The 24,733-nt window shown below is 35.3% G+C and overlaps 1 protein-coding gene across 1 annotated transcript in view; it reads right to left on the bottom strand.

The window, feature by feature from the left end:
* fcsk (fucose kinase) overlaps positions 1-22,964 on the bottom strand; it is a 29,141-nt gene extending 6,177 nt beyond the window's left edge. Inside the window, exons 1-18 of the mRNA XM_073942737.1 lie at positions 22,697-22,964; positions 18,624-18,775; positions 16,658-16,708; positions 16,460-16,582; positions 15,618-15,690; positions 13,411-13,508; positions 13,259-13,339; positions 12,258-12,377; positions 11,897-12,068; positions 11,309-11,415; positions 11,134-11,235; positions 8,773-8,946; positions 8,592-8,665; positions 6,475-6,833; positions 3,990-4,206; positions 1,861-2,027; positions 1,314-1,541; positions 738-881 (exon numbers count right to left, since the gene is read on the bottom strand). Coding sequence (XP_073798838.1) covers positions 738-881; positions 1,314-1,541; positions 1,861-2,027; positions 3,990-4,206; positions 6,475-6,833; positions 8,592-8,665; positions 8,773-8,946; positions 11,134-11,235; positions 11,309-11,415; positions 11,897-12,068; positions 12,258-12,377; positions 13,259-13,339; positions 13,411-13,508; positions 15,618-15,690; positions 16,460-16,582; positions 16,658-16,708; positions 18,624-18,775; positions 22,697-22,778 — 2,524 coding nt within the window. The 5' untranslated portion in view covers positions 22,779-22,964. The remainder of the gene's footprint in view (positions 1-737; positions 882-1,313; positions 1,542-1,860; positions 2,028-3,989; positions 4,207-6,474; positions 6,834-8,591; positions 8,666-8,772; positions 8,947-11,133; positions 11,236-11,308; positions 11,416-11,896; positions 12,069-12,257; positions 12,378-13,258; positions 13,340-13,410; positions 13,509-15,617; positions 15,691-16,459; positions 16,583-16,657; positions 16,709-18,623; positions 18,776-22,696) is intronic.
* Positions 22,965-24,733: the final 1,769 nt, after the last annotated feature.

The following is a 24,733-nucleotide window of genomic DNA, read 5'->3' as shown; positions in this document are numbered from 1 at the left end:
TTGTGTCTTTAGACATCACAAAAATATAAGTTATATCAAAATAGTTAAATGATGAGTTTAATTAATTCTAATAATTCTAAAATTATTATAAAAATTAAATTTATAATAAAAGACAATATATTTTAAAAATTTTAAATTAATTATTAAATACAATATAAAAATGAGTCAAATTAAATATTATACATCTGCTACAAATTTAGTTTTAAAAATATACAACATATTATTATTATTAATGTAATTATTTAGCAACTTTAATTATAACAATGATAATAATACAAATAATATTAATAATAATTATTATTACTCAGTAGTAGTAGTAGTAGGATTAAATGTCTAGTAAAGAACATTAAACACAAGTAATGGAGTTAAAAATGAATTATTGAAAGAACTATAATCACATCACTTTTAATTCTTATTACCACAATTATTACTTGCCTATTGGAGAAATTACTAAGAATAATAAAAAGCAGAAAATTGTCTTGCTCGACAAACAATTGTGTTCATGACTATATATAAAAATTAGAATATTATAATAAGAAAGTATCAGTTTGCAACATCAAGCAGCATAAAGAGCTGTTTTTAATTTCTAAAAAGCTATGGAAGTTAATGGAAGTCAAAAAGATTCCTTTGGCTGCGCCTGATTGTGCGTGAAGAATAAGGTCAATAGAAAATGTGCTTTATTAAACCTATTACACAACATGTAAACAGTAACTGAGTCAAAAGTATTACAAACCCACCGAGTCCAGAGCCGTGTGGTAATGTGGACCAGCTGTGGATCTCCAGTCCTCCTCCCCAACGCTGCAGCAACTGCTCTTTCAGAGAGACAGAAGACGACACACACACCAGCTCACTGCACACACACACAGCCTTTAACAGGGCACCTGCAACACAAACACACCACATTACACTGATATTCTTAAATGCAGGTTTTGTACATGTACAGTTGAAGTCAAAATGATTCGCCCTACTGTGAATTTTTAAATATTTCCCAAATGATGCTTAACGGAGCAAGGAATTTTCACAGTATTTCCTATATAATATTTCCTTCTGGAGAAAGTCATATTTGTTTTATTTTGGCTAGAATAAAAGCAGTTCTTAATCTTTTACCCTTTTTAATGTAAATATTATTAGCCCCATTAAGCAATATTTAGTTTTTGATAGTCTACCACCGTTAAACAATGATTTGCCTAATAACCCTAACCTGCCTAATTAACCAAGTTAAGCCTTTCTCTCCATTAAACAGAAATAAAAAATATACAGGGGGGCTAAAAATCTGACTTCAACTGTAGATCTAAGCACACACATGGTCTGACCTGGAGCGTGAGGCTGGCAATAGTCCTCCAGGTCAGTCAGCTCCTCACAGAGTGTTTCGGTGCAGATGCTGCAGCCCGGTTCACCGCTGGTACTGACCAATAGCAGATGAGGCTCTGAAACACGACGAACTCGAGCTCCAATCGGACGCTTTCCATCCACCCTGACCGCCACATTGACCACCAGTCCACCATGTTCAAACGCTATAGGAGGAGTGTCGCTCCAGCCACCTGAGGAGGAAAACACACAAACACACACACACACAGGTTTGTTTTAGTGAATTGTGGGGACATTCAATTGGTTCCCGTTGTGTTTACACTGTAAAAACTGGATTTTCGATCGCCCAATATCCATCCTACACCTAAACAAAGATTAAACAAATTCTGTATGATTTATAAACCTTTCGAAAAATGTGATATCTGCGATGTCCTCATAATACATTTTCTTGTAATACCTGTGTCATGTCATCATTCAAGTTTGTGCTATTCTTAACATCAAACACAGTCAGTCATAAACAAAAAAAACCCTCTGATCAGATGACATTCTCACCTGACAGATCCAGTCGAGCAGGACACTCCACTTCCTGCCATTCTCCCAAGGGTGGCATCTCTGCTTGCCCAATGACAACAAACTGGCGCGCTGACATCACCGCCTTCCTCAGCAGGATCTGCCCCGCCCCCTCATAATGCCTGGCAGCTCTCACCAACAAATCAGCTCTGCAGAAATCATCAGTGTTGGGTCCAATTATTCACAGAGTAACTAGATACTGCAATTCAATTACTTTAAAGATGAAAAAGTAGGCGATGCAGTGGCACAGTAGGTAGTGCTGTCGCCTCACACCAAGAAGGTCACTGGTTCAAGCCTCGGCTGGGTCAGTTGGTGTTTCTAGGGGGAGTTTGCATGTTCTCCCTGCATTCGCGTGGGTTTCCTCCGGGTGCTCTGGTTTCCACCACAGTCCAAAGACATGCAGTACAGGTGAATTGGGTGAATACACTAACAGGTGAATACACTAAATTGTCTGTAGTGTATGAGTGTGAATGAGTGTGTATGGATGTTTGCCAGAGATGGTTTGCAGCTGGAAGGGCATCCGTTGCGTAAAAAAAAAAGTGCTGGATAAGTTGGCGGTTCGTTCAGCTGTGGCGACCCTGGATTAATAAAGGGACTAAGCCGAAAAGAAAATGAATGAATGACTGACTGAATGAATGAATGAATGAATAAAAAAGTAAAGTAAGGGATTACTTTTTAGTTTTAGGTCATTTAAGTGCATTTACTTATACAGAACTGTTTACCGTAGAGTTTTTAAGGCAAGCACATTATAAGTCAATTTAGAAAAGCAGAGGAGTTGTGTTTTTGGTTTTACAGATATATTTAGCAGAATAATCATATTTTTTTAAAGGTTACTAAAAAAATAGGAGGCGACGCAGTGGTGCAGTAGGTAGTGCTGTCGCCTCACAGCAAGGTCGCTGGTTCGAGCCTCGGCTGGGCGTTTTTGTGTGTAGTTTGCATGTTCTCCCTGCATTCGCGTGGGTTTCCTCCGGGTGCTCCGGTTTCCCCCACAGTCCAAAGACATGCGGTACAGGTGAATTGGGTAGGCTAAATTGTCCGTAATGTATGGGTGTGAATGAGTATGTGTGGATGTTTCCCAGAGATGGGTTGCGGCTGGAAGGGCATCCACTTCTTAAAAACGTGATGGACAAGTTGGAGGTTCATTCCGCTGTGGCGACCCCGGATTAATAATGGGACTAAGCCGAAAAAGAAAATGAATGAATGAATGAAAAAAAGGTTCTTTTAAAGGTTACATTTGTCAAGACAACCGAATGTGCTTAAGAAACAATTAATTATTTCTTTAAAAATGTATGTCAGTGTATGGTATTTATGAAATAGCATGGTATTTATGTATAGTATTTATGAAAATATCATTATAAAATATTTTTGAAAATATCATTGCTTTGTGTTTTGGTTTTTGATAATGTTTATAATTCTCTAATGTAGTGTTACATTTTTAATAAAGCTAAAAGGTTCTGTCTGAGTCATATATAAAGAATTAAGTTTAATTTCTATTGTTTATGCACTAAAATTGATACTGATATTAGGTAGTATTGAGTAGTAATAAAATTACTAATTGAGTAATTAAGTTACTTTTCAAACAGAAAACTTTTAAAAAGTAATTTAAATAACATTTTATTATTTAGTTCATACATTCACTTATTTTCCTTTGGCTTAGACTCCATTTCAGAGTTTGTCACAGCGCAATGAACTGCCAACTATCTCAGCTGTTTTACACAGCGGATGCCCAGCCAGCCACAACCCAGCACTGGGAAACTCTCGTACACTCCATACACTCTCGCATTTACACACTCATACACTACGACCAATTTAGTTTATTCAATTCACCTATACCGCATGTCTTTGGACTGTGGGAAACTGGAGCACCCAAAGAAAACCCACGCCAACATGAGGAGAACATGCAAACTCCACACAGAAACGCCAACTGACCCAGCTGGAACTCTAAACCAGTGACCTTCTTGCTGTGAGGCGACAATGCTAACCACTGAGCCACCGTTTGGCCCTTATTATATAATAAATAATTCATATTTTAAGTAACTTCCAAAACACTGCAAATCATCATAGAAAATTCTTAAAAATATATTTGTTTAAAAAAACACATTAGTTCTGACCTGCTCAGCCAGCGCTCTCTTTGATTGGCCAGTTCCTGGACTCCTGCAGGTAAGTTTTCATCTTCCAGGAGTTTAAAAGCAGGAGCCCATGATGGATTCGCTGCTGGTCCGCTTCTCAAACCGCCTTTCCCTTCACCAGCCAGACAGCCAAGAACATCCGCGATACAGGCCAGACAGCGGGCCGCTACTCCCAGATCACCACTGCTGTTTGCAGCAACTGAGAGCACAACAAACCTTAAGTTCACTCAAAAGTCTGCAAATATTCAAAAATGATCATCTTTTACTCTCATCTAGCACCTTTTCAGAAATTACACATTTTCTTACACCTTTTCCAAAGTCAAATTCAAGCACTTTCCAGATGCATTTTCATTACATTTCAGGTATGGCCAATGGCAAAACATATCTACTCTGGGCAGTACTTAAGTTTAACCTATGACCTGTATGCTACACAAATTACAAATTTACATACACTACATATACATACTTCCTCATATTATATCAGATGCTATATGTTATAGTATAGTATAGTATAGTATAGTATAGTATAGTATAGTATAGTATAGTATAGTATAGTAAAGTTTAGTATAGTATAGTATAGACCAGTGGTTCTCAAACTGTGGTACGTGTACCACTAGGGGTACACAGGCTTCCTTCTAGTGGTACACAGAGGAATGAAATATGCTTAGTACATGCTATACACATTTCAGAATTTATCAAAAATGATGTATATAATCTGCCATATATGACATATAGCCTATATATCCGAGGTAATCTGCAACGTTTTTTTAACTTTGCAGAGTTGTAGCTGCTTTACTGGGCCTACTACGCTACTGTATTTCAATACTGCTAATTTTGGTGGTACTTGGAGAGACAGTTTTTTTCTGAGGTGGTACTTGATGAAAAAAATTTGAGAACCACTGGTATAGACCATTTCGATGTGGCGATGAACATTTACTGCTTGTTGTCAAACAACAACATAAGCCAACTATTTTGTAACTGTGACAAGAGGCAGTTTAATCAGCTCTTAACTGTAAAACAGCCATCATAACATTATTTATCAATATGTGGACTTTTTAGGATTCTTGGACACTATGAAAATTAAAAATGAAAACAGGAAATTAAAAAAAAAAAACTGTTTACATCCCTCAAAATGGTCTATAGTATAGTATAGTATAGTATAGTATAGTATAGTATTCTTAGGAATTGTATTTGGCCTTTTTGCCCCAAGCCGAACATTGATTTACTGTCATTTACTCTTTTAAATGTAATTCACACAAATCTAAAGGGATAGTTCACCCAAAATTGTACATTTTTATGATTTACATACATTTCCAGTACTGGGTTGTGGCTGGAAGGGCATCCGCTGCTTAAAAACATATGCTGAATGAGTTTCATAATTTAAATTTCATAATTTGACATGCCATAATTCCCTCAACTTTTACTTTTTGTTTTGTTAAACACAAAATAAGAAGTTTAACAAAATGCTGAAAATCTGAAACCATTAATTTCCATAGTGTTTTTTCTACTATGAAGGTAAATGGTTACAGGTTTTTAGCATTCTTCAATATATCTTTTGTGTTCAACAGAACAAAGAAGTTTTGGAACGCCTTGAGTGAGTAAATAATGATTAAATTTTAATTTTTGCATAAGCTATCCCTTTAAATGTGTCATCTTATCTTAAATGTGTATTTTTTTTAATGTCAGCCATTGTTCGGTCACAAAGTGTGAATCCCCATTCATATTCTCTTCTTCCACGACTTTATCAAAGGGTGCAGATAAAGAATACAGGCACATGCGCAGACTTCAGAGCCTTCATTTTATGCAAAAGCAGAAAAAAATTTATTAGATAGTTATTATTATTACCTATTAAGTAAGATACGCACTACCGGTTAAAAGTTTGGGGTCAGTTTTTTTTTCATGTTTTTTTTTTTTTAAAGAAAATTATTCCGTTCATCAAGGCGGCATTCATCAAATTAAAAAAAAAAAAGTTTAATTGTTAAATACTTTTTACTATTTAAATAACTGCTTTTTTATTGTATGTGGTTTAATATTAAATTATTACTCCAGTCAATGATGTTTTTTTTATTACTATTACCATTAATAATAATAATAATTAGTATTACAGTGATTTCTGAAGGATTATGTGACTCTGCAGACTGGAGTAATGAAGCTGAAAATGCATCATTAAAATCACTGGAATAAATAATTAAATTAAATTATAAACTATTTTTGAACAGTTATTTAGTGCAATAACATTTCACAATTTGTTCTGTATTTTTGATTAAATAAATTAAGCTTTTCTGAGTAGTGAAGCTTATTTCAAAACATTTAAAAATTGTGCAGACACCAAACTTTGATCAGTAGTGTATTATCAAAACATAACTATTCTTCTTTTAAGTAGTTTAAAGCCCTCTATTCAAAATCTAAGCACTATTCAAATTTCAAGCATTTTCAAGGATCAAAACAAACCCAGTTCACTCCTCACCTGAATCCAGTCCATGCAGTAGCGCCTCCTGCTGGCCGGCAAGTGCTGCTGCTCTAAAAAACGGGAGTAAATTGAGACCTCTGTGGCCTTTTAGAGTGTCCACGGCTGTTCTGCGGCCCACACTGAAGAACAGCTCCTCTCTCCAGTGTAACTCCGTCTGCTGGTCCGTCAGGATGAGGATATCCCTGAGCGAGAGTCTCCAGGCTTCCTTCCAGCTCTCCAGTGTCCCAGAACCACCCAGAAGCCAACAAACTCCCTCCAGTCCCACAGGTCCTGAGTGTGGCATGAACACAGGGAACAAACGGGCATCCAGCAGACAGCCTGTCTCCTTCCTTTCAGGACCCCAGAGGTACAGAGGCCTTTAACACAAACACACAGAGAAGATCACACTTTTTAAATTTATAAACACCTCATTTTCTTTTCGTTTCGTTTTTTTTTTTTTTTTAGAACTTTTTATAAACATTTTGGTCAATAAAACAACAATTTCCAAAAAATTCGAAAAACAGAGACAAATTATCTTTGCTCTAACAGAGCCCCCCGGCCCCACTTCACCATTTCTATACAATACATTATGCAAATTTTGAATCTGTTTTACATCATGTCATGATATATATATATATATATATATATATATATATATATATATATATATATATATATATATATATATATATATATATATATATATATATATATTTATATATATATATATATATATAAATATATATATATATATATATATATATATATATATATATATATATATATATATATATATATATATATATATATATATATATATATATTTATATATATATATATATATATATATATATATATATATATATATATATATACGTACAAGTAGGTAAAGTTCTCTTTTATGTTCACTCATCTATTGTAAATATATACGCAAACAATGAGTCACAATAGGCTAAGCAAATGTAAAATAAAGAAATAAAATAATTAGAAATTAAAATATAATCAAATGGAGAGTAGAAAAACAATTAGGAAACAAACAAACAATGGTCAAACTGCAAATATTAAGTTTGGATCAATTTGCTCTATATATGTCAGCACTGGCTGCCAAATAAGATACAACTTTTGACTGCAACCTTTGGTGGAGAACCGAATGTTCTTATTTGTAAGATGGTACATAAGATCCCTAATTCATTGATTAAAAGTTGGAGGAAATGTGTCCTTCCATTTAAGTAGTATAAGACGTTTAGCAATTAATGTTGAAAAAGAAATCATACTTTTGGTATTATTGTCTAAACTGAGACCTGTAATTAAACCACATATTCCTACAATAAAACAAGGGTCAATTGATACATGCAAAACATTTGAAACTAAATTAAATAATAATTGCCAGAACTTGGTAATTTTACAACATGACCAAAACGTGTGTTTGATTAGCTATTTCTACTTCACATCTATTACAGAAAGAATTTATAGTTAGTGAAAAATTTGCTAATTTAGCTGCCTGCATTGAGAGACCTGTAAATAATAAAGCTTGTCTAAATTGCCATATATTGAAATATGTTAGTTGTCTTTATTGTGACAGGAGAACAGAGTTTTACTAAATAACTAAGAAACATCAACAAAAACCCTTTTTGGTGGAAAACACTGATTAAAAAATACAGAACAATGACTAGCACATAATGTCTAGCATTACAAGTACAATTTCTGAAGGTTACAGCAGTAAAAAATTGTACAGGCCCTTGCTTTGAATGACTTAAATACACCTTATTAGCTCTAACTTTTTTCATCAAGGTTTTACAAAGATTTTTTAAACAGGTTTAGATCAGGACTCTTGGATGGCCATTTTATTATTTCAACGATTTCAGCTTTCAGGATCTGTTTTACCTGTTTGGCTGGGTGAAAGCAGGTCAATTGTCCTGCATGAAAATTGCTGGCTGATTGAGTGATCAAAAAAGAAATGAAACTGTTGCAAAAAACAAATCCACAAAAAAACTGTTCAACATTTAATGAAACCGCACAAACTTTGAGTTGATGTTTCCCATTGGACTCAAATAAATGAAACTTTCTTTCATTATGAAAGTGAATTTGGGATCAGTTCTCTAGGTGAATCTTTACTCCAAAATGATCACTCTTACTGTATTCCAGTCCGAGAATAAAAATCCCTCCATTTCTGATTCAAGAATGATGCAGTGGCATCATCAGCGGAGGCCTGTAAGGCAAATAATCAATAAAATACACCAAACTAGCATACATTGTTATTGTTGTTGAAAATAAAAGCAAAGAAATCAATATTAATTGATATAACTGAGAACACACCTCTAAACTGTCATGAGCTCCAAAAACCGTGTATACGGTCAACTTCATCTCTCCCAGCATCACTCGATGAGCCTGAATGATGATGTCACTGGACAGAGGCAGAGGCTGGATGTAGGATGATGATGTCATATCAAGCCCAGACAGCAGACACCCAGAAGGCACCTGGATTGGACCCTGCAGTTGAGAGTTGAACCATTGTGATTGATAGTTATTTTTTAATAAAATTCTCTAAGTTTATATGTTAAATTGTATTTAATACGCATGTTGCATTTAATTTAATTCAACAAAAACTGCACAGTAAAGCAAATAGTATTTATATTTGTATTAGGGATGGGAAGATTAACCGATATGTATCGATACGCGGTCATGCGCGTGCACGATGCGAGTGCATCGGTTGAGCAGCAGAGGATGAATGAAATTTTGGAAGCAAATCGAGATGCATCGGTTTTTGCGAGATGCATCGATTTTTCCGAGATACAGCTTATATTTTTAATATAGAATGTATTTTTTATTTATTAACAAGTGTTGTCAACCTGTTTTGGCGCATAATTTAATCGACCTACATAAAGTAAGCCTTAGCAACGGATTTGCGGATGTGCACACACTACAACTCAGTGTATCAGGTGTGCGGATGAAGCTAGTGGAGCGCCCTCAGAAAGCGCGAGAAGCAAAACAAACATTTTATTCCCCACTGAGTTTTAAATCTAAAGTATGGCAAGCAACATTATGGATTTAAGGATGGACGACATGACAGGACAGATGCAATTTGCAAAATGTGCCGCGCATCTGTAAAATACGCGGGCAGTACGACTAATCTGATATCTCACTTAAAGCGGCGCCTCGGTGTTGTTGTGAAAGCATCTTCCAGTGTTTCTGCATCCCCGGCTTTCGCACTGCTTCAACCAGCTCCAAAAGTGGTGAGAAAAGCATTGAAAGTTTTTTTTTCCATGCGCAACAGTTCTGCTCGCTCTACGCCAATAACGAATGCTATTGCATTGTTCATCTGCAAAGATATTCAGCCTAGTGTCACGGAGAACGAAGGTTTTAAACACCTCCTCCTGTTAATTTTTATTTAATAATAATAATAATAATATTAATAATAATAATGATAAAAATAATTGGGTGTCACGGTGGCACAGTGGGTAGTTTGACCACCTCACAGCAAGAAGATTGCTGGTTTGTTATATTTTTATTAGCCTGTTGTTTACAGTGACAGTGATGTTTCAAAGCAGCATAACACTGCTAGTTCACCTTAAGTTTTGAATAATCAGTGGCAAAATATCTTTGTAAAACTTGTTTTCATAGTTGAAAAGTTAAATCACAATTCTTGTTGTGCAATGCTAAATTTATTTATGTTGAAAGAGTGCAAATATATATATATATATATATATATATATATATATATATATATATATATATATATATATATATATATATATATATATATATATATATATATATATATATATTTAATATATATTGCACTTATACATTTTGTTTATCTTGAAAATACTTAAATAATATGTGCTATATGTTCTAAAATGGCCCTCTACTGTAAACTGACACTCTGGCTCTGAGAGAAGAGCCAGTTTGTAAAAAGGCTTGGTTTTGCTTGGTTAATAAATAATCAAACTCATTCAATGGCACAGCATCCTCTTTCACATCATCTCATAAACTTGATCTAATTAGTTAGTGCTGAAATATCGCATCGTATCGTGATATGGGTGTGAATCGTATCGTGTTGCATCGCAATATGTCATAAATGTATCGCTAATATATCGGATCGTATTCTTTGTATCGAGATGCGTATCGGATCGGCATTATAGCTTAGATGCCCAACCCTAATTTGTATGAATCATCATCATTCAGAACATTATTTTCTACACACCATATGTGAAATGTAAGGTAATATGCTAAAAATGTATAAACTTGTTTAAGAAAAATTACTTTGCAAAACTACTATAATCACTATAATATAATACAATTTAATAATACTATAATATTCTACTATAATTAAGAAGATTAGAATTTAAGATTATAATTATAAATTAATATTGTTTGTATGCACAGCAATAAATAAAAATCAATGAAACGAGGTAAAAACAAATGGATAAAATACTATCTTAGCCTACTGTAATAAAATTTAAAAAAATACAATAAGTTTTACAGAATAACACAAAAATATTTAAAAGTGAAAATTAAACGTAATGTGATTATTTAATAATAAGAAGAAGAATAAGAAATTATAATTTATATATTTAATAGCGAAACAATATTTGGTTGGAAAAAATATTGCCTAAAAATAACTAAATCTCTCAATATACCGTGAGTAAACCAAGGAGAATTAAAAGCCCTCCAAACCTTTAGGTGGCAGTGCTGCACAACAGCACCTGCAGATACACGAACGTCTCCTTCCAGGATGCTATTTATCACCCTGCTGCCTTCAGCCACACACTTCACATCCTTCACAACAGAAATAAACTTTTAAATAACACAAAAATGTAAAAAAAAAAATTATATTCACAACAGTTCCTACCTTAATATGAGAGAGAATCGTGGTCTCAGATCCAGATTTTGTCAGACGATCGACATGTTCCCGACCTGACTGGGTCAAATAATCATAGCGACCCTCTGGAATGTAAACTAGAAACAAAGAGTGACATACCATAATATTCTTGTTGTATCTGTCTGTAGATGTTTTGAGAGGAAACTAAGGCTCCGTCCGAAATCGCCTACTACTCAGTAGGTGCTGCTTTTGAATTTAAATCTACTCAACCGTTAGAAAAGTGCATTCTATACAGTATGAATGTGAGAGGTATGGATGGAACACGGATCTATTACATCCGCCATTTTGTCATCATCACATGACCTACCTGCATCAGTTGCGGTGCTTCACTCCTATTCATGAATTCTCTCGCAGTGCATCATGAGATAGTGTAGTGTCCTTGCGATGTGCACTTCAGAATCTCGCCGGAACTTTTTACGTACTGTTTTTCGAATTTTATTAATTCAGACATACTACTCATCTCCCATACCATTTTTAGCGTACATTATAGTATAGAAGTATGCGATTTCGGATGCAGCCTAATAGTCAGAAAGTTACAAAAATTTAGTGAAAGCATACACATAGAAATAAAGGATCCTCTGAGACTCCTCCATAGCACTGCGCGCCCGCTCTTCACTGCTGCTCCCTGAGGTGAGGAGGGTGAAATGCAGCCGGTTCTCTCTCCATTAATAAACTCATGCTCGGTCACATCAGTGCAAAGACACACCAGAACATCTAAAAACAGAGATATCTGCAAAAGATAGCACAAGCAAACTGAGATGCACAGAAAGCTGTTTTAATATTTAATCTGTAAACCAAACAACAATGTACTTTCATGGTACTAGCATGCTAGCATATATAGATACTAGCATTTTTCAATGAAGGTCTAGAACTTGTCGTTGAGAGGAATCAAAAAGAGAACTCTGTTGTGTGTTTTCACCTCAAGTGGTGGCGCTCCTGAATCCATGCCCAGATACGTACAGCCGTCCAGCGGTGGAGTAACATGAGTCTGTAAGAGTTTCTCTGCTACAGTCCTGGAGAAAAACACCGGCCCGGACACCTGAGCACCACACAGACACTTTTAGCAAGCCTCCACAAAATAATTAAAAATATATACAATCAAATTATTGAATGCAACTTTATGATAAAAGTAAAAATATATAATGTTTTGAGTTTTTTAGAAAAGGTTTTTGAAAGAAATTAATGTTTTTGTTCAGCAATGATCCTATAACACATATTAGTAAATTACATCATTTTTGTGCATTCAGTAAAATTATGATGTAATTTTTTATACAATGTGTTATAGCACATTTTTAAAATGTGCAAAACAATATATATTTTGCATTATTCATCATTGTCATCACTTAAAATACATAAAAATCATTAAATATAATCACATATTATGAAAATAATCAATTAAAAACATTAAAGAGGACCTTATAGCATAGGATGTTAGTCATTTTATTGTATCTGCCACTATGCTGACACACAGGCATCTGTAGCTCCGCCCTCTTTTGAAAAGAGCACAAGCTCATTTGAATTTAAAGCGACAGTCACCAAAATGGCACAATTAGGATCAAACCCTAAAAGGAGCAGCATCAAATAGTTATAAAACATCATTTGTGTGGGACATCAGAAACATAATAGGTCCCTTTTAAAGAATGTAACACAAGACTTAATTGAATTGAATGGTGTTATTTATAGCTTTCGTTTATCAAATTATTCAGAAAAAATATTACTAGGACCTACACCGATAATCAGAAACTTTTCCTTAACAGCAAATCAACTGATTTGAATGATTTTTAAAAAGAAAAGTCATGTGACACTGCAGTTGTGGAATAATAATAACACAATAATTTTGTCATCATAATTTTGTTATTTCAAATTATTTTAATTGAACATATACAGTATAGTAACATAAACTGCCAATTAAATTCATACCAGAGGAACTTTCCCATCAGAAACTGTGGCAGAGCTGATCTCCTCCTTTGAGCCCTTATAGATAATGTTGCGCACTCTGGTCTACAAAAGCAAAAATATATCAGAAAACACATAAAAAGAGACACTTCAAACCCTCATTTCCAATAACGCACCTCAGCATCGGTGATATAGACGCCATGATGGACTGCAAAATCAATGTCACCTGGTAAAGCTACAACCCGAACCCCAGAAAACCCGTCCCATGGAATCACTGTCAAGAGAAAAACATAATATAGATCAAATCAAAAGTAAAAGATTAAGAGTTAAACAACAAATGTTACAGTAAAACATCTTACTGTAGCATTTAAGCTATAAAACTGCTTGTGTGTATAAAACTCTGCCTAAGAAATTGTAATTGTGACTTCATATACAGTGTAGAGTTTGTGCATTAATGTTTATTCATTTAGATCTTAAAGGGATCGTTCACAAAACTATTACTATTCTGTATTTTATTATTTACTTTATGGACATCTTGGGATCCTTGCTGTCTAATCAGGATCAGTTAGATCTCAGATTTAATAAAAAAATATCTTTGAGTATATGTAATTTAAGTTCTAAAGATAAACGAAGTTCTAATGGGTTTATTACAATGTGACGGCGAGTAATTACTGATGGAATCTGTTTCAGTTTTCACCCAAAAATTAACATTCTGTCACCATTTACCAGTGGTGTAAAGTAACCAATTACAAATACTCAAATTACTGTAATTAAGTAGGGAATTCTCAGAAATTTTAATTTACTAAGTAGTTTTAATAATGTGTACTTTTACTTTCTCTTAAGTACATTTTTAGTGCAATATCAGTACTTTTACTCCTCTACTTTCCCTCAAATTGCACTCACTACTTTATTTCTTTCTTGTCTATGAGGATTACAGAAATCAGTCCTGTTATTTCTGTCCAATCAAATCACACAGAGGTAAATCACATCATAATGAACTACCTCAAGACATTTATAATTGCAGCAAACCATTTGGACGCACTAAAAGTGTCCAAGAAGATGTCCTAAATCTTTACACGCAATGAACCAGAGACTGTTTAGATGCATGTCACTGATAAGAATATGATGGATGTTTACTGTATGATGATGACCGTAATGGCCTTAAACACGCAGCAGGCACAGGATATCAATAAGACGTTAGATTGCCGTTGTACCCTAACATCATAGGGACGTTACATTTTGTTTGGAAATGAAAATCGGGTTGGCGTCAGAACTCAACTTCAGGCCAACGTCAATGTCCAACATCCAACCTATAATCAACCAAATATCAACATCTAATGATAGCTTGACGTTTTTTGGATGTTATCGTTACGACGCCTATCAGATATTGAATTTTGGTTGCAGTACCTGATGAATAAATGTCAGTATTTGACGTCAATATGGCATTGGTTTAAGATGTTGGCTTGACGTTGGATTTTGGTCACTTTCTAGCAACCCAAAATCAACCAAATATCAATGTCATTTGACGATGTTATTTGACATCAAAATTCTGATCAGCGTCTAAGGATAACGTTATTTTGGTCACTTGACATCACAAGCTAAATTTAACCTAATATTAACATCTTATGATGTTGTGTGCCTGCTGGGCAATAACTAAATGCACTACAGAATGTTACGTTTACACACACATCAAGAAATTACATGTAAACGCATTAGCTTTATACAGCATAATACTCACAACTCTTGAGTACTTTGAACGGTCTACTTTTTACTCATAGTTTGAGTAATATTCACGACAGATACTTTTACTCTACTCGCACTACATTTTTAGGCAAGTAATGGTACTTTTACTTGAGTATGAGTTTTCAGTACTCTTTCCATCACTGCCATTTACTCACAATTACTTGTTTCAAACCTTTACGAGCTTCTTTTTTCTGTTGAACACTAAAGAATACATGTTGAAGAAAGAAACGTGTAACCATTCAATTAATATTTATTTGTCTTACTATGCAAGTCAATGGTTACATGTTTTCAGCTTTCTTCAAAATATGTCCATTTGCGTTCAACAGAAGAAAGAAACTCTAAATGTTTGGATCCACTTGAGAGGAGTAAACAGTGCGTACATTTTTTTATTTTTTGAGTGAACCATCCCTTTAACACCACTCCAGTAGCTAAGGCTATAATCATGGTGAGAACCAGTTAATCCAAACACGAGTTTCCTTAAACAAAAGTCAGGGGAGGGACAATTTAATATCTTCAGGTCATCTAACTTGCATGTGTTTGGGTTGTGGGAGGAAACCGGAGCACTCCGAGTAAACCGAAACTGGCGCAGGGAGGTGCATTAGATAAAGCTATTGTATAAAATTGTATAAAAGTTGCTCACCCTGTCGCGTTGGAATATTCAGCATCATATCAGTGCTGCACACCCAAACGCCTGGCGGAGAGCCAGCGCAGATCTGAAACAACAGGATGTTTCACTGAGCATGATTGTGCATAATAATAATAATCATGTACTGTCATTGTGAGTATGGTGTAGGAGTTCATGTACAAACCTCAATTCTGAAAACCTTTAACAATCTGTGCTTAGTTAATTCTCTAACTTATTTATTTGACAAAAGCACAAAGAGATCATATCAAATGTTTTGTAATTAGGAACTAATTTTGATTTTAAACATGTAATTCACTAAATATGACAATTATTGATTGTTTCAAACAAGTTTCAGGGTTTTAATGCTGTAAACCTGTAACCATTGACATGCATCGTATGAAAAACAACTACTATAAAGTCAGTGGTTACCGGTTTTCAACATTCTTCAAAATATCTTCTTTTTTATCTTCATTTTTGTCAAGTTTTTTCCTCAAAATGCTTCAGTATGTAAGACTAGTTTCTTACGCATCTCATTCGAAGCCACTTTGTTTAGTTTTGTTGTGCTTTTTGACTGCTGTATCTATAAAATAACTGACCAATCATTCAGTGTAGTGACATGGAATGTAAGTTATGCGGTCAAAACCTGTCTGTAACTACGCTTCATACTTTATTAGTATCTAAAAATAACTCCACACATAAAAATGTTCATCAGCCAATCAGAAAGAGCATTTACCAACCCCGTAGTATAAAGAGAATTGACAAATCACAGATTCTTGTGCATGTAAATGTCCCAGTTTTTTCAGAAGTTTTAATTGAGTATTTGTGTGTACAGTACGTGACACACGTGTTCTGCTCACCTTTGTGGACAGACAATCCAACAGCAGATCCAAGCAACAAACAGCTCCTTCTACAGCATCAGATCTCTGCACAGGCATCCAGCAGAAAGCCCTGCTGCAGCCGTCCCATGGGAAATCTCGTCCCTGAAACCCACACACACACCTATAAGCACGTTTGATCATGATACACATCCAATTTTTTAATTCTGCGTTACAGACCGTGTGTAGGATGAGGATATGAGCGTCATCCAGAACATCAGCGTTCACCACCTGAACACAAACATTTCATCTTCATCAATGCAAATACAGAGAGGAAATGAAATTATGATAATTACACATAGTAAATGACGAACACATGAATATCACAACAAGCTGAAATAGCGAGGAAGAGGAGGTGTCTGTTAGGTTGTAATAACCAGGGCCAGACATTTTTTGTTTTTCTGCGGAATGATTTTGGGTGTATCGTAACTAAAAACATATTGTTTTAAATAAAACATATGATACATTTCTAACTTTCATTTAATATTTACAATGCAAATCCAATTAGATCCATACATTTGGTAAACAAAGCAAGACTCTCATATAATATATCTACCATATATTAGCTAAAAGACAGAGATTATTACTTTACAAACTGTATTGTAAGTAAATCATATGAACATTTTCATATTTGTCAGTAATATTACTTAAATTAATGTAAAAAGTAAATCAATATAAATTTTCACACAACTAAATGAATAGACTCAATGATTGGCTGAAAATCTGTGGAAGCTTTGGATTTCTGCATGTGCAGATTCTATGTGGGCCTAGTAATAACTTTGCCGAAACCCTTTTTTCTTATCTTTTGAATGAAATGCCTATTTTATTACATCCAATCGGCTCGCAGTAGAAAAAACAAGCCCAATGTTTTCTCATTTAATATTCCGTTTCTCTAGGTGCTGCGTCAAAATATGAATGGTCGCAGCTTCCGGTTCATGCCAACTTTAAAAATCTCTATTTTCATCTCAATCTTGTATCCATCCCCTCTACAAAATCTGAATGGTTGCATATCGTATCCAACGTTCAAAATATGGAGAGGATGAGTTTTTCATTAAAACTACAAATGGACAAATACCTGCAATATTGGAAGAAATGGATTGTACTTATGCCTGTAAACTGATCTTTATATGTATTTGTTAACGTGACCTGTAAGAAAATATGTGACCAGTAAACTGATCATTTAAGTTCCAGTGTGTTATTGTATTTTTTATTATTTTTTATTTATAAGATTAAATAGAATAGCAAAGTCTACTAATGGAGGTCGAGCCTTTTCATTTATGGCTCATAAACTCTGGAAAAGCCTTTCTGATAATGTCCAAGGCTCAGACACACTCTCGCAGTTCAAAACTAGTTTAAAGACCTATCTTTTTAGTAAAGCATACACTCAGTGCATCACATAGCAGTATGATACATGAATGTGCTCCACACATCTCCTTTATATACACTATGAACAGCAGCTAAACTAATTATTCTCTTTATTCTCTATTTCCATCTGGGAATACTCATCCCGAGGCCTTCAGAGACTATACAGTGCCACTAATGCAGCCCGAGACCTGTGAAGAGATGATCCTAAGGTTTCCACAATCCTGGACCAGGCCGTATCCTGAGCAGCAGAGATTCCTGTGAGACTCCAGGGACAGACGAGTCTTCACCGAGGTCCAGCGTTCTCCAGCCTACGGCACCTAGACTACAGCTCTACACAAGATGTTTGGCCATAGGAGAAAAGGTCGAGCCAAACTGAGCCTGGTTTCTCTCAAGGTTTTTTTTTTTAAATCCTTCACAGTCGCCAATTGGTGAAGTTTTTTTCCTCACACCTGTTAGTTCGAGACATGTAGAGCTGCTCTTCAGTGTTTGGACTCTCAGCAGTGAATATTAAACTACACTGAACTGAACTGTACTAAACTGATTGTAACTAACGTACTAAACTGAACTGACACAGGTTCAATTCACTATAATGTGAAGCTGATTTGACCCAATCTACATTGTAAAGCGCTATACAAATATAGATGAATTGAATTATTTATTATTTGTATTATTATCTTTCCCTTCCTTAAAAATAGAAATAAAAATAAAGTATAAAAAAAATCTTGTATGCATCCATTGAGCATTTCTCTACAAATCCCACACAGAGTAAAGAGAAGCTCACGCTGTAGCCGGCTCTGGCGCTCAGGTGTTCTGCAGCCACCAGCAGAGCATTCAGTGTGGCTCCACCGCTGCCCAGTCGAGCATGAGGATCAGGAACAGTCAACAGCAGAGCATCATCTGGAAGAACCCCACGCTTCTGACGCACCTCCAGCTCTGAAACAAACACACAAACAGGTTTTTTTGTGAGTTGTGAGGACATTACATAGGTTTCCGTTGTATTTATACTGGGTAACATGTTGGCTCAGTGGTTAGCACTGTGGCCTCACAGCAAAAAGGTCGCTGGTTCGAGTTCCAGGATCAGTTGGAATTTCTGTGTGGAGTTTGCATATTCTCCCCATATTCGTGTGGGTTTCCCCACAATCCAAACACATACGCTATAGGTGAATTGTGTACGAGTGTGTGAATATGAGAGGGGGTGAACTGGGTTGAGACTGGAAGGGCATCGGCTGTGTAAAAAACATAAGCCAGAATAGTTGGTGGTTCATTCCGCTGTGGCGATCGCTGATAAATAAGGGACTAAGTCAAAGGAAAATTAATGAATGTATTTATACTGTACAGACAATATCTGACAGCACATTACCCCTAACACTGTTTTTTTAGAACAGCTTTACTTTATAAAAACTCATTCTGTCTGATTTATAAGCTTTTTGAGATATGAGGACATCAGCAATCTCCTCATAAGTCATCATCTCCTTGTAATACCTGTGTCATGGCAATGTAGTTATACAGATTTGTGCCTGATATGCCACATAAACACCTACAATCATCAGATACACCTGAACATGGACTAGAGACCTGCTGATGTGGAGAAGACACATCTTCAACATGCCAAAGTGCATTGCTTTGAAAGGTTGTGTAAATATATAATATACATTTTAACGCTATTACTATCAGTATGTTAGTCTAAAGCAGGGGTGCTCAATCCTGTTCCTGGAGATCCATAGATATATACATTAGATGTCGTCTGGCCTATTGTTGTCTATTGGACGGAATGCGTCAATAGCGCCGCCATCTTGCTACAGGGTAGAGCTCCTTTGAAATGAATGCGGGACCAAGGGACAGTGGAGGACTGTGGCCATCCAAAGCCAGAGATATACACATATATCTATGATCGGGAGTTTTCCTGGATGTTAGTATGTAATTTTTTTTTCTAATTACGAAAATTATAATTTTACATCACTTTTCTACATTGACGGATCAATGATCGCACGGGCATTCCTGACAAAAAGCTTGTGTTTGTTTGTACAGAAATGTACCATTCACCCTCCCTGTTAAATTTGATCTAATCCGTGTCCTGAAACACACCTCCTCTCCTGCTTTCACTTCTCATTCTGACGGAGGGAGCGATTCGCTTGTGAATGAATCCCCCGAACGACTCTTTCACTAACGTTAGCCGACAATGATACAAGTTTGTGGCAGTGCAGCATCTCGTTGTCATATTTCTTTTGCATTGTTTGCTGATTTTATTCAACAAAACTATCATAAGCCGAGTGTTTAGTGCGAGTTGGAGCTGCTTTGCCTTATGGTTATTGCAGTAAGTGACTGTATTATCATCAATAACGTTACCTGATTAGCACAAAAGTTCAGAACATACAAAAACAGAAAAAAACTTAATATTACCTATGAAATGTTCTGCCTTTGTGCTTTGTTTTCTTTGTTTGCTCGTTACTACACCCGTAGACAGCGCTAAAGTCCCGCATCTTCATGCAATAACAGTCTTGACTAGTGCGGTTGAATGACATTTGTCCTGGGAGCACTGTACCAATGTGGCGGCACTATTGACGCATGCTCAGGGTCCCTATGAGATATCTAGTATGTATATCTATGCTGGAGATCTACCTTCCTGCAGATTTCAGTTACTACCCATATCAAACACACCTGCCTGTAATTATCACGTGGTGTTCAGGCCCTAATTAATTGGTTCAGGTGTGTTTGATATGATGGGTAGCAACTGAAATCTGCAGGAAGGTGGCTCACCAAGAACAAGATTGAGCACCCCTGGTCTAAAGGATATCTGTAAACTAGTGTGATACTAAATTCATGTTTAGAAGATATAAACCTGAAATAAACATTCAAAGCTTGTAGTTTTTCCTGCCTAAATGGATCATCAATGGAGGTTTTTCAAGTCACCTCATACTTCTTCTGAATGGGATTTTCTGATGGATGTCTGCTCCAGGATGAAGTAACACATATCCTTTATGATTTTATGATTATTAATCAGGTTAAATGTTAAAGGGTCTAGTACAGGGATGTCCAAACTTGGTCCTGGTGGGCCGGTGTCCTGCAAAGTTTAGTTCCAACCCACAGACACAGCTAGATTAGCTAATCAAGCTCTTAATAGACAGTCTAGAAACATCCTTGCAGGTGTGTTGAAGCTAAAATCTGCAGGACAACGGTCCTCCAGGACCAAGTTTGGACATCCCTGGCCTAGATTATACCATAACCTTAGTGTAATCCCTCTTCAAAGTAAAACTGGAATGATATGAGTGTCATTGCTTTTTCTGTATGCTAAGTTATTGGTTTTCTCAGACCCATTCAAGAGGTCACGTGAATTGTGTTGGCTGTCTCTGTATTACTCTATGTTTATTCTACCAGTTTTGATAAGATGGCTGAGAGCGCGAGAAACAGCCTTGAATATAAAAGAGTTTGTGCACTGTGTGTGTGTTATACTTTTTTTATAGATCATTCTTACAGGTCTGGGGTCAGCTCTGATTTTTGTATGCTTAACGCATAAGTAATCATTAGAGATATTTTTCAGAATTGTAAGCACACACATGGCAATTTATCTATCTGTGTTTTAACCAATCAGGTTAACCAATCAGGTTAAAACACCTATATGTATAACGCAGTTAGTGACATATGTTAGGGCAGGGGGTGCCATATTTTTAAGCCTCTGACCCCCAAAAATAACAATGCAAGGGGCTTCCCAATATCCTGTGAGGTGGCTATAAATATAGAAATCTTGCACATAATGATGTGCACATACCAATTGGCCCAAGTCTATTCTTCGTTCAATTTTAAAGAACACTACTCAACACCACATCCTCCATGTTCAGCTGTGGCCTGTATATTTATTTTTGACGTAGGCGAGTGCTATAAAGGTGTCAAAGTTTAACCTGGTGCTATAAAATCAATGTGCTACAACTGATGCTATTGCTGTGTCTTTAATATAACGTACAACACAGGGGTAGCAATAAATAAATAAATAAATAAAAGTAATAATTTTTAAAAATTAAATAAATCGAAAGGCCGATGGTTTTTTATTTGCATGTTTTTTTAAAGTAACTATTAACTACAATTTTTACTTCTTCAGTAGGTTATGAACAAAATATGGTAATTCTAATAGTTTAATTAAATGAATTTGGAAGTCACCAAGCGACCCCCCCAGCTTTGGGAAACACTGTGCAAGTGTATTATCGTTGTTGATTTGAGGTTGGAAGCAGAGCAGCCTACGAAGCTGGCTTCTGCTGATGAAGCTGCAAACTATCTTCAGTAAAGTTTCAGTAATTGAGTATCTGACTCCTCTTCATCTGTAACACCGGTCATTTTTGTGTTAAAACTTCAACTCTTCAGTATTCACAGAAAAAAACAACATTTATAAGGTGGCACAAAAGAGTCTATAGTAATCTTTATGTACAGTAAATGCACATTATAGAAAGTTTGATCATTAATTTCATAGAAAAATATAATGTTAATAAAATATTTAATTTTAAGTTTTAATTTAATGTTTTAAGTCAGTTGTTGTCTTTAGTTTTTACATTTAGGGAGTTTCAAGTCTGGAAAAACACAAGAAACACAAGTTCAAGTGCAAAGTGTTTGGTAAAGGACTTTTGTATTTATGTGCCAAAACCCTATCTAAAATGCAATGGTATTACCATGGTATTTCACTACATCGTGTCCAAAACAATTCAGAGTAATAACGTCACATCTGCAATGATATAAACTATTCAACTTTATTTTAACGTTGACGTAGAGTGAATGGCGTGAAATTGAAACTAAAGAGAGAACAATAAATGCACGTAAGCCTTATGTACATCAGCATTGATATTCGACGTCAATAAATCACTAACTCACCTCTTTGGAAAGCATACACACTGTCTTTATGTTGACATGTGAGGACAATAACAGTCCACTTCAGCGGTGCTTCATCTGCCATCCTGAAGTGCTTCACTTCTCATCATGTGATCCTCAGATAAGCAGACAGCAGAGGCCAATCGCGATTGGATCCGATTTTTCCGCCATCTGCCACTGGATTAAAGGTGAAGTTAAACGGAGATCACTTCATTCTTGCTGGACTTCCCACAAAACGGAGAGCGCAGAACTTCCGGACTACAATCTGACTACATGTATCGTGCGCGCGCTGCATTTTATATTATGTCGGATGAACGGTAATTGCAAGTTGAACGCACATAAACGCCAGAAAAAAGTGGTGACTTCGAGTACGAACCTCGAAATGTTTTTAAAGCCCAGAATAACTGAGCTGTGGACGAAAAATAGCGAAATTGATGGACGCATAACAACGCCGTCAGCCGGTTTGTGACAACTCCTGTAGAACTGAATATGAGCAGTTCCATGCAAATGTCAAAATTTCCGTGAAAATTTTTTTTTTTAACCAAAACAGCAAATCCCTTTTAACTTTGTGAATGCTAGTATTTTACAGTACAATAAAAATGCTCAAAAATGTCTCAATGTTTTTTTTAAACAATTATATTCGATGTAACAAAGTTACACAAGTGGCAATTTCACATCGGTCACATCCATATGAATGCAAACATGTAAAATAAAATAAATCATTAGTCAATTTTCATCTTTTTGATTAATTTATCAAAACAACACCATGTTGTGACTTGAACCAAGTACAATAATAGCCTTAGGAGGTGTGTCAAACTCAATTCTTGGAGGGCCACAACCCTGCGAGTTTAGATCCAGCCCTGCTTCAACATCTATGGGTGGATATCAAACAAGCCCAAAGCACTTAATTAGTTTGATGAGGAGTGTTCAAATAGGGTTGAAACTAAACTGTGTTGAGCTGTGGTCTTTGAGGAACTGAGTTTGACACGTGCCTTAAAGGGATATTTTGCTTGAACGAAATGTTGTAAGAAGTGCTTCATTTACAACTCCTCTAGTACGCATGAACGTCACAAGACTTAAACGCAGCAGTTTGACGTTAAATAAAATGTTTTAGTTTATTCAAATAGGCCTAATATAGATGAATCTAGATTTAAAATACATTGCACAAGGATATTTAACAACAACATTCGGTGGTTTCAAAAGAATATATTAGTATGAAATAAAAGAAAAAAACTGGATAAAAAAAGCCATTGGCTGAATTATCAAATCAATTTTGTAAATAAATGAGTAGATTGGGCAGTTTCAGGTTTTTTTTAGATTAATAAAAAATCAATAATCATGAATTTTGTGATATCTGGGAGGTTTTTGAACTGAAAAATTGAGATATTGAAGAGGCTTCAGAATAGCTTGATTAATTTTTTATTTTATTTTTTAAAATTAATTTTAATATTATTTTTATTTATTTTTTAAATAATGGGTTATTATTTATTTAGGTTTCCCCCTAAACCTGTCTGGGGCAAGTTTGCAGTATTGGGGTTTGAAAAATTGTAAAACCTTGAAAAAAAAAAAAAACTCAAAGACATGTTATAAAAAAATCTATAACCATTAATTATTATTATTATTAATAGTAATAATAATAATAAACAGCAACAACAACTAATTGGCAAGTGTTACAATATGGTTGGCTTTTTAGTTTTTACTAAAAAAATACTAAAGTATTTTAGTATAAATTTTTTTTACAGTTCATTAAATAGTTGGATTTGGGTAACTAAAAGCAACAAAATATAAATCTTACAGATTAAGCAAACAATTAAGAAACAGAAATAGAGTAAATGGAATTGCAACCTGAACCTTGCAACTTGTTTATGCCCCATTCACACGGGGTGTCAGTGTCACCGCTTCCTATTCACTTTGAATGGGTGACGTCAGGTGTGGATCGGACCCTGCAGAAGACTCTCAACTTTTCAAGCGCAGATGGAAGCGTTACCCAATCAAATTGCTGTATGCAAATACACCAGCTCAGACACTAGCCGATTGCTG

This window comes from Danio rerio, chromosome 25 (genome assembly GCF_049306965.1).
Source record: "Danio rerio strain Tuebingen ecotype United States chromosome 25, GRCz12tu, whole genome shotgun sequence".
In the NCBI taxonomy this organism is placed as follows: Eukaryota; Metazoa; Chordata; class Actinopteri; order Cypriniformes; family Danionidae; genus Danio; species Danio rerio.
The sequence above is the reverse complement of the archived record's forward strand: the minus strand, read 5'-3'. Positions and strand labels throughout refer to the sequence as shown.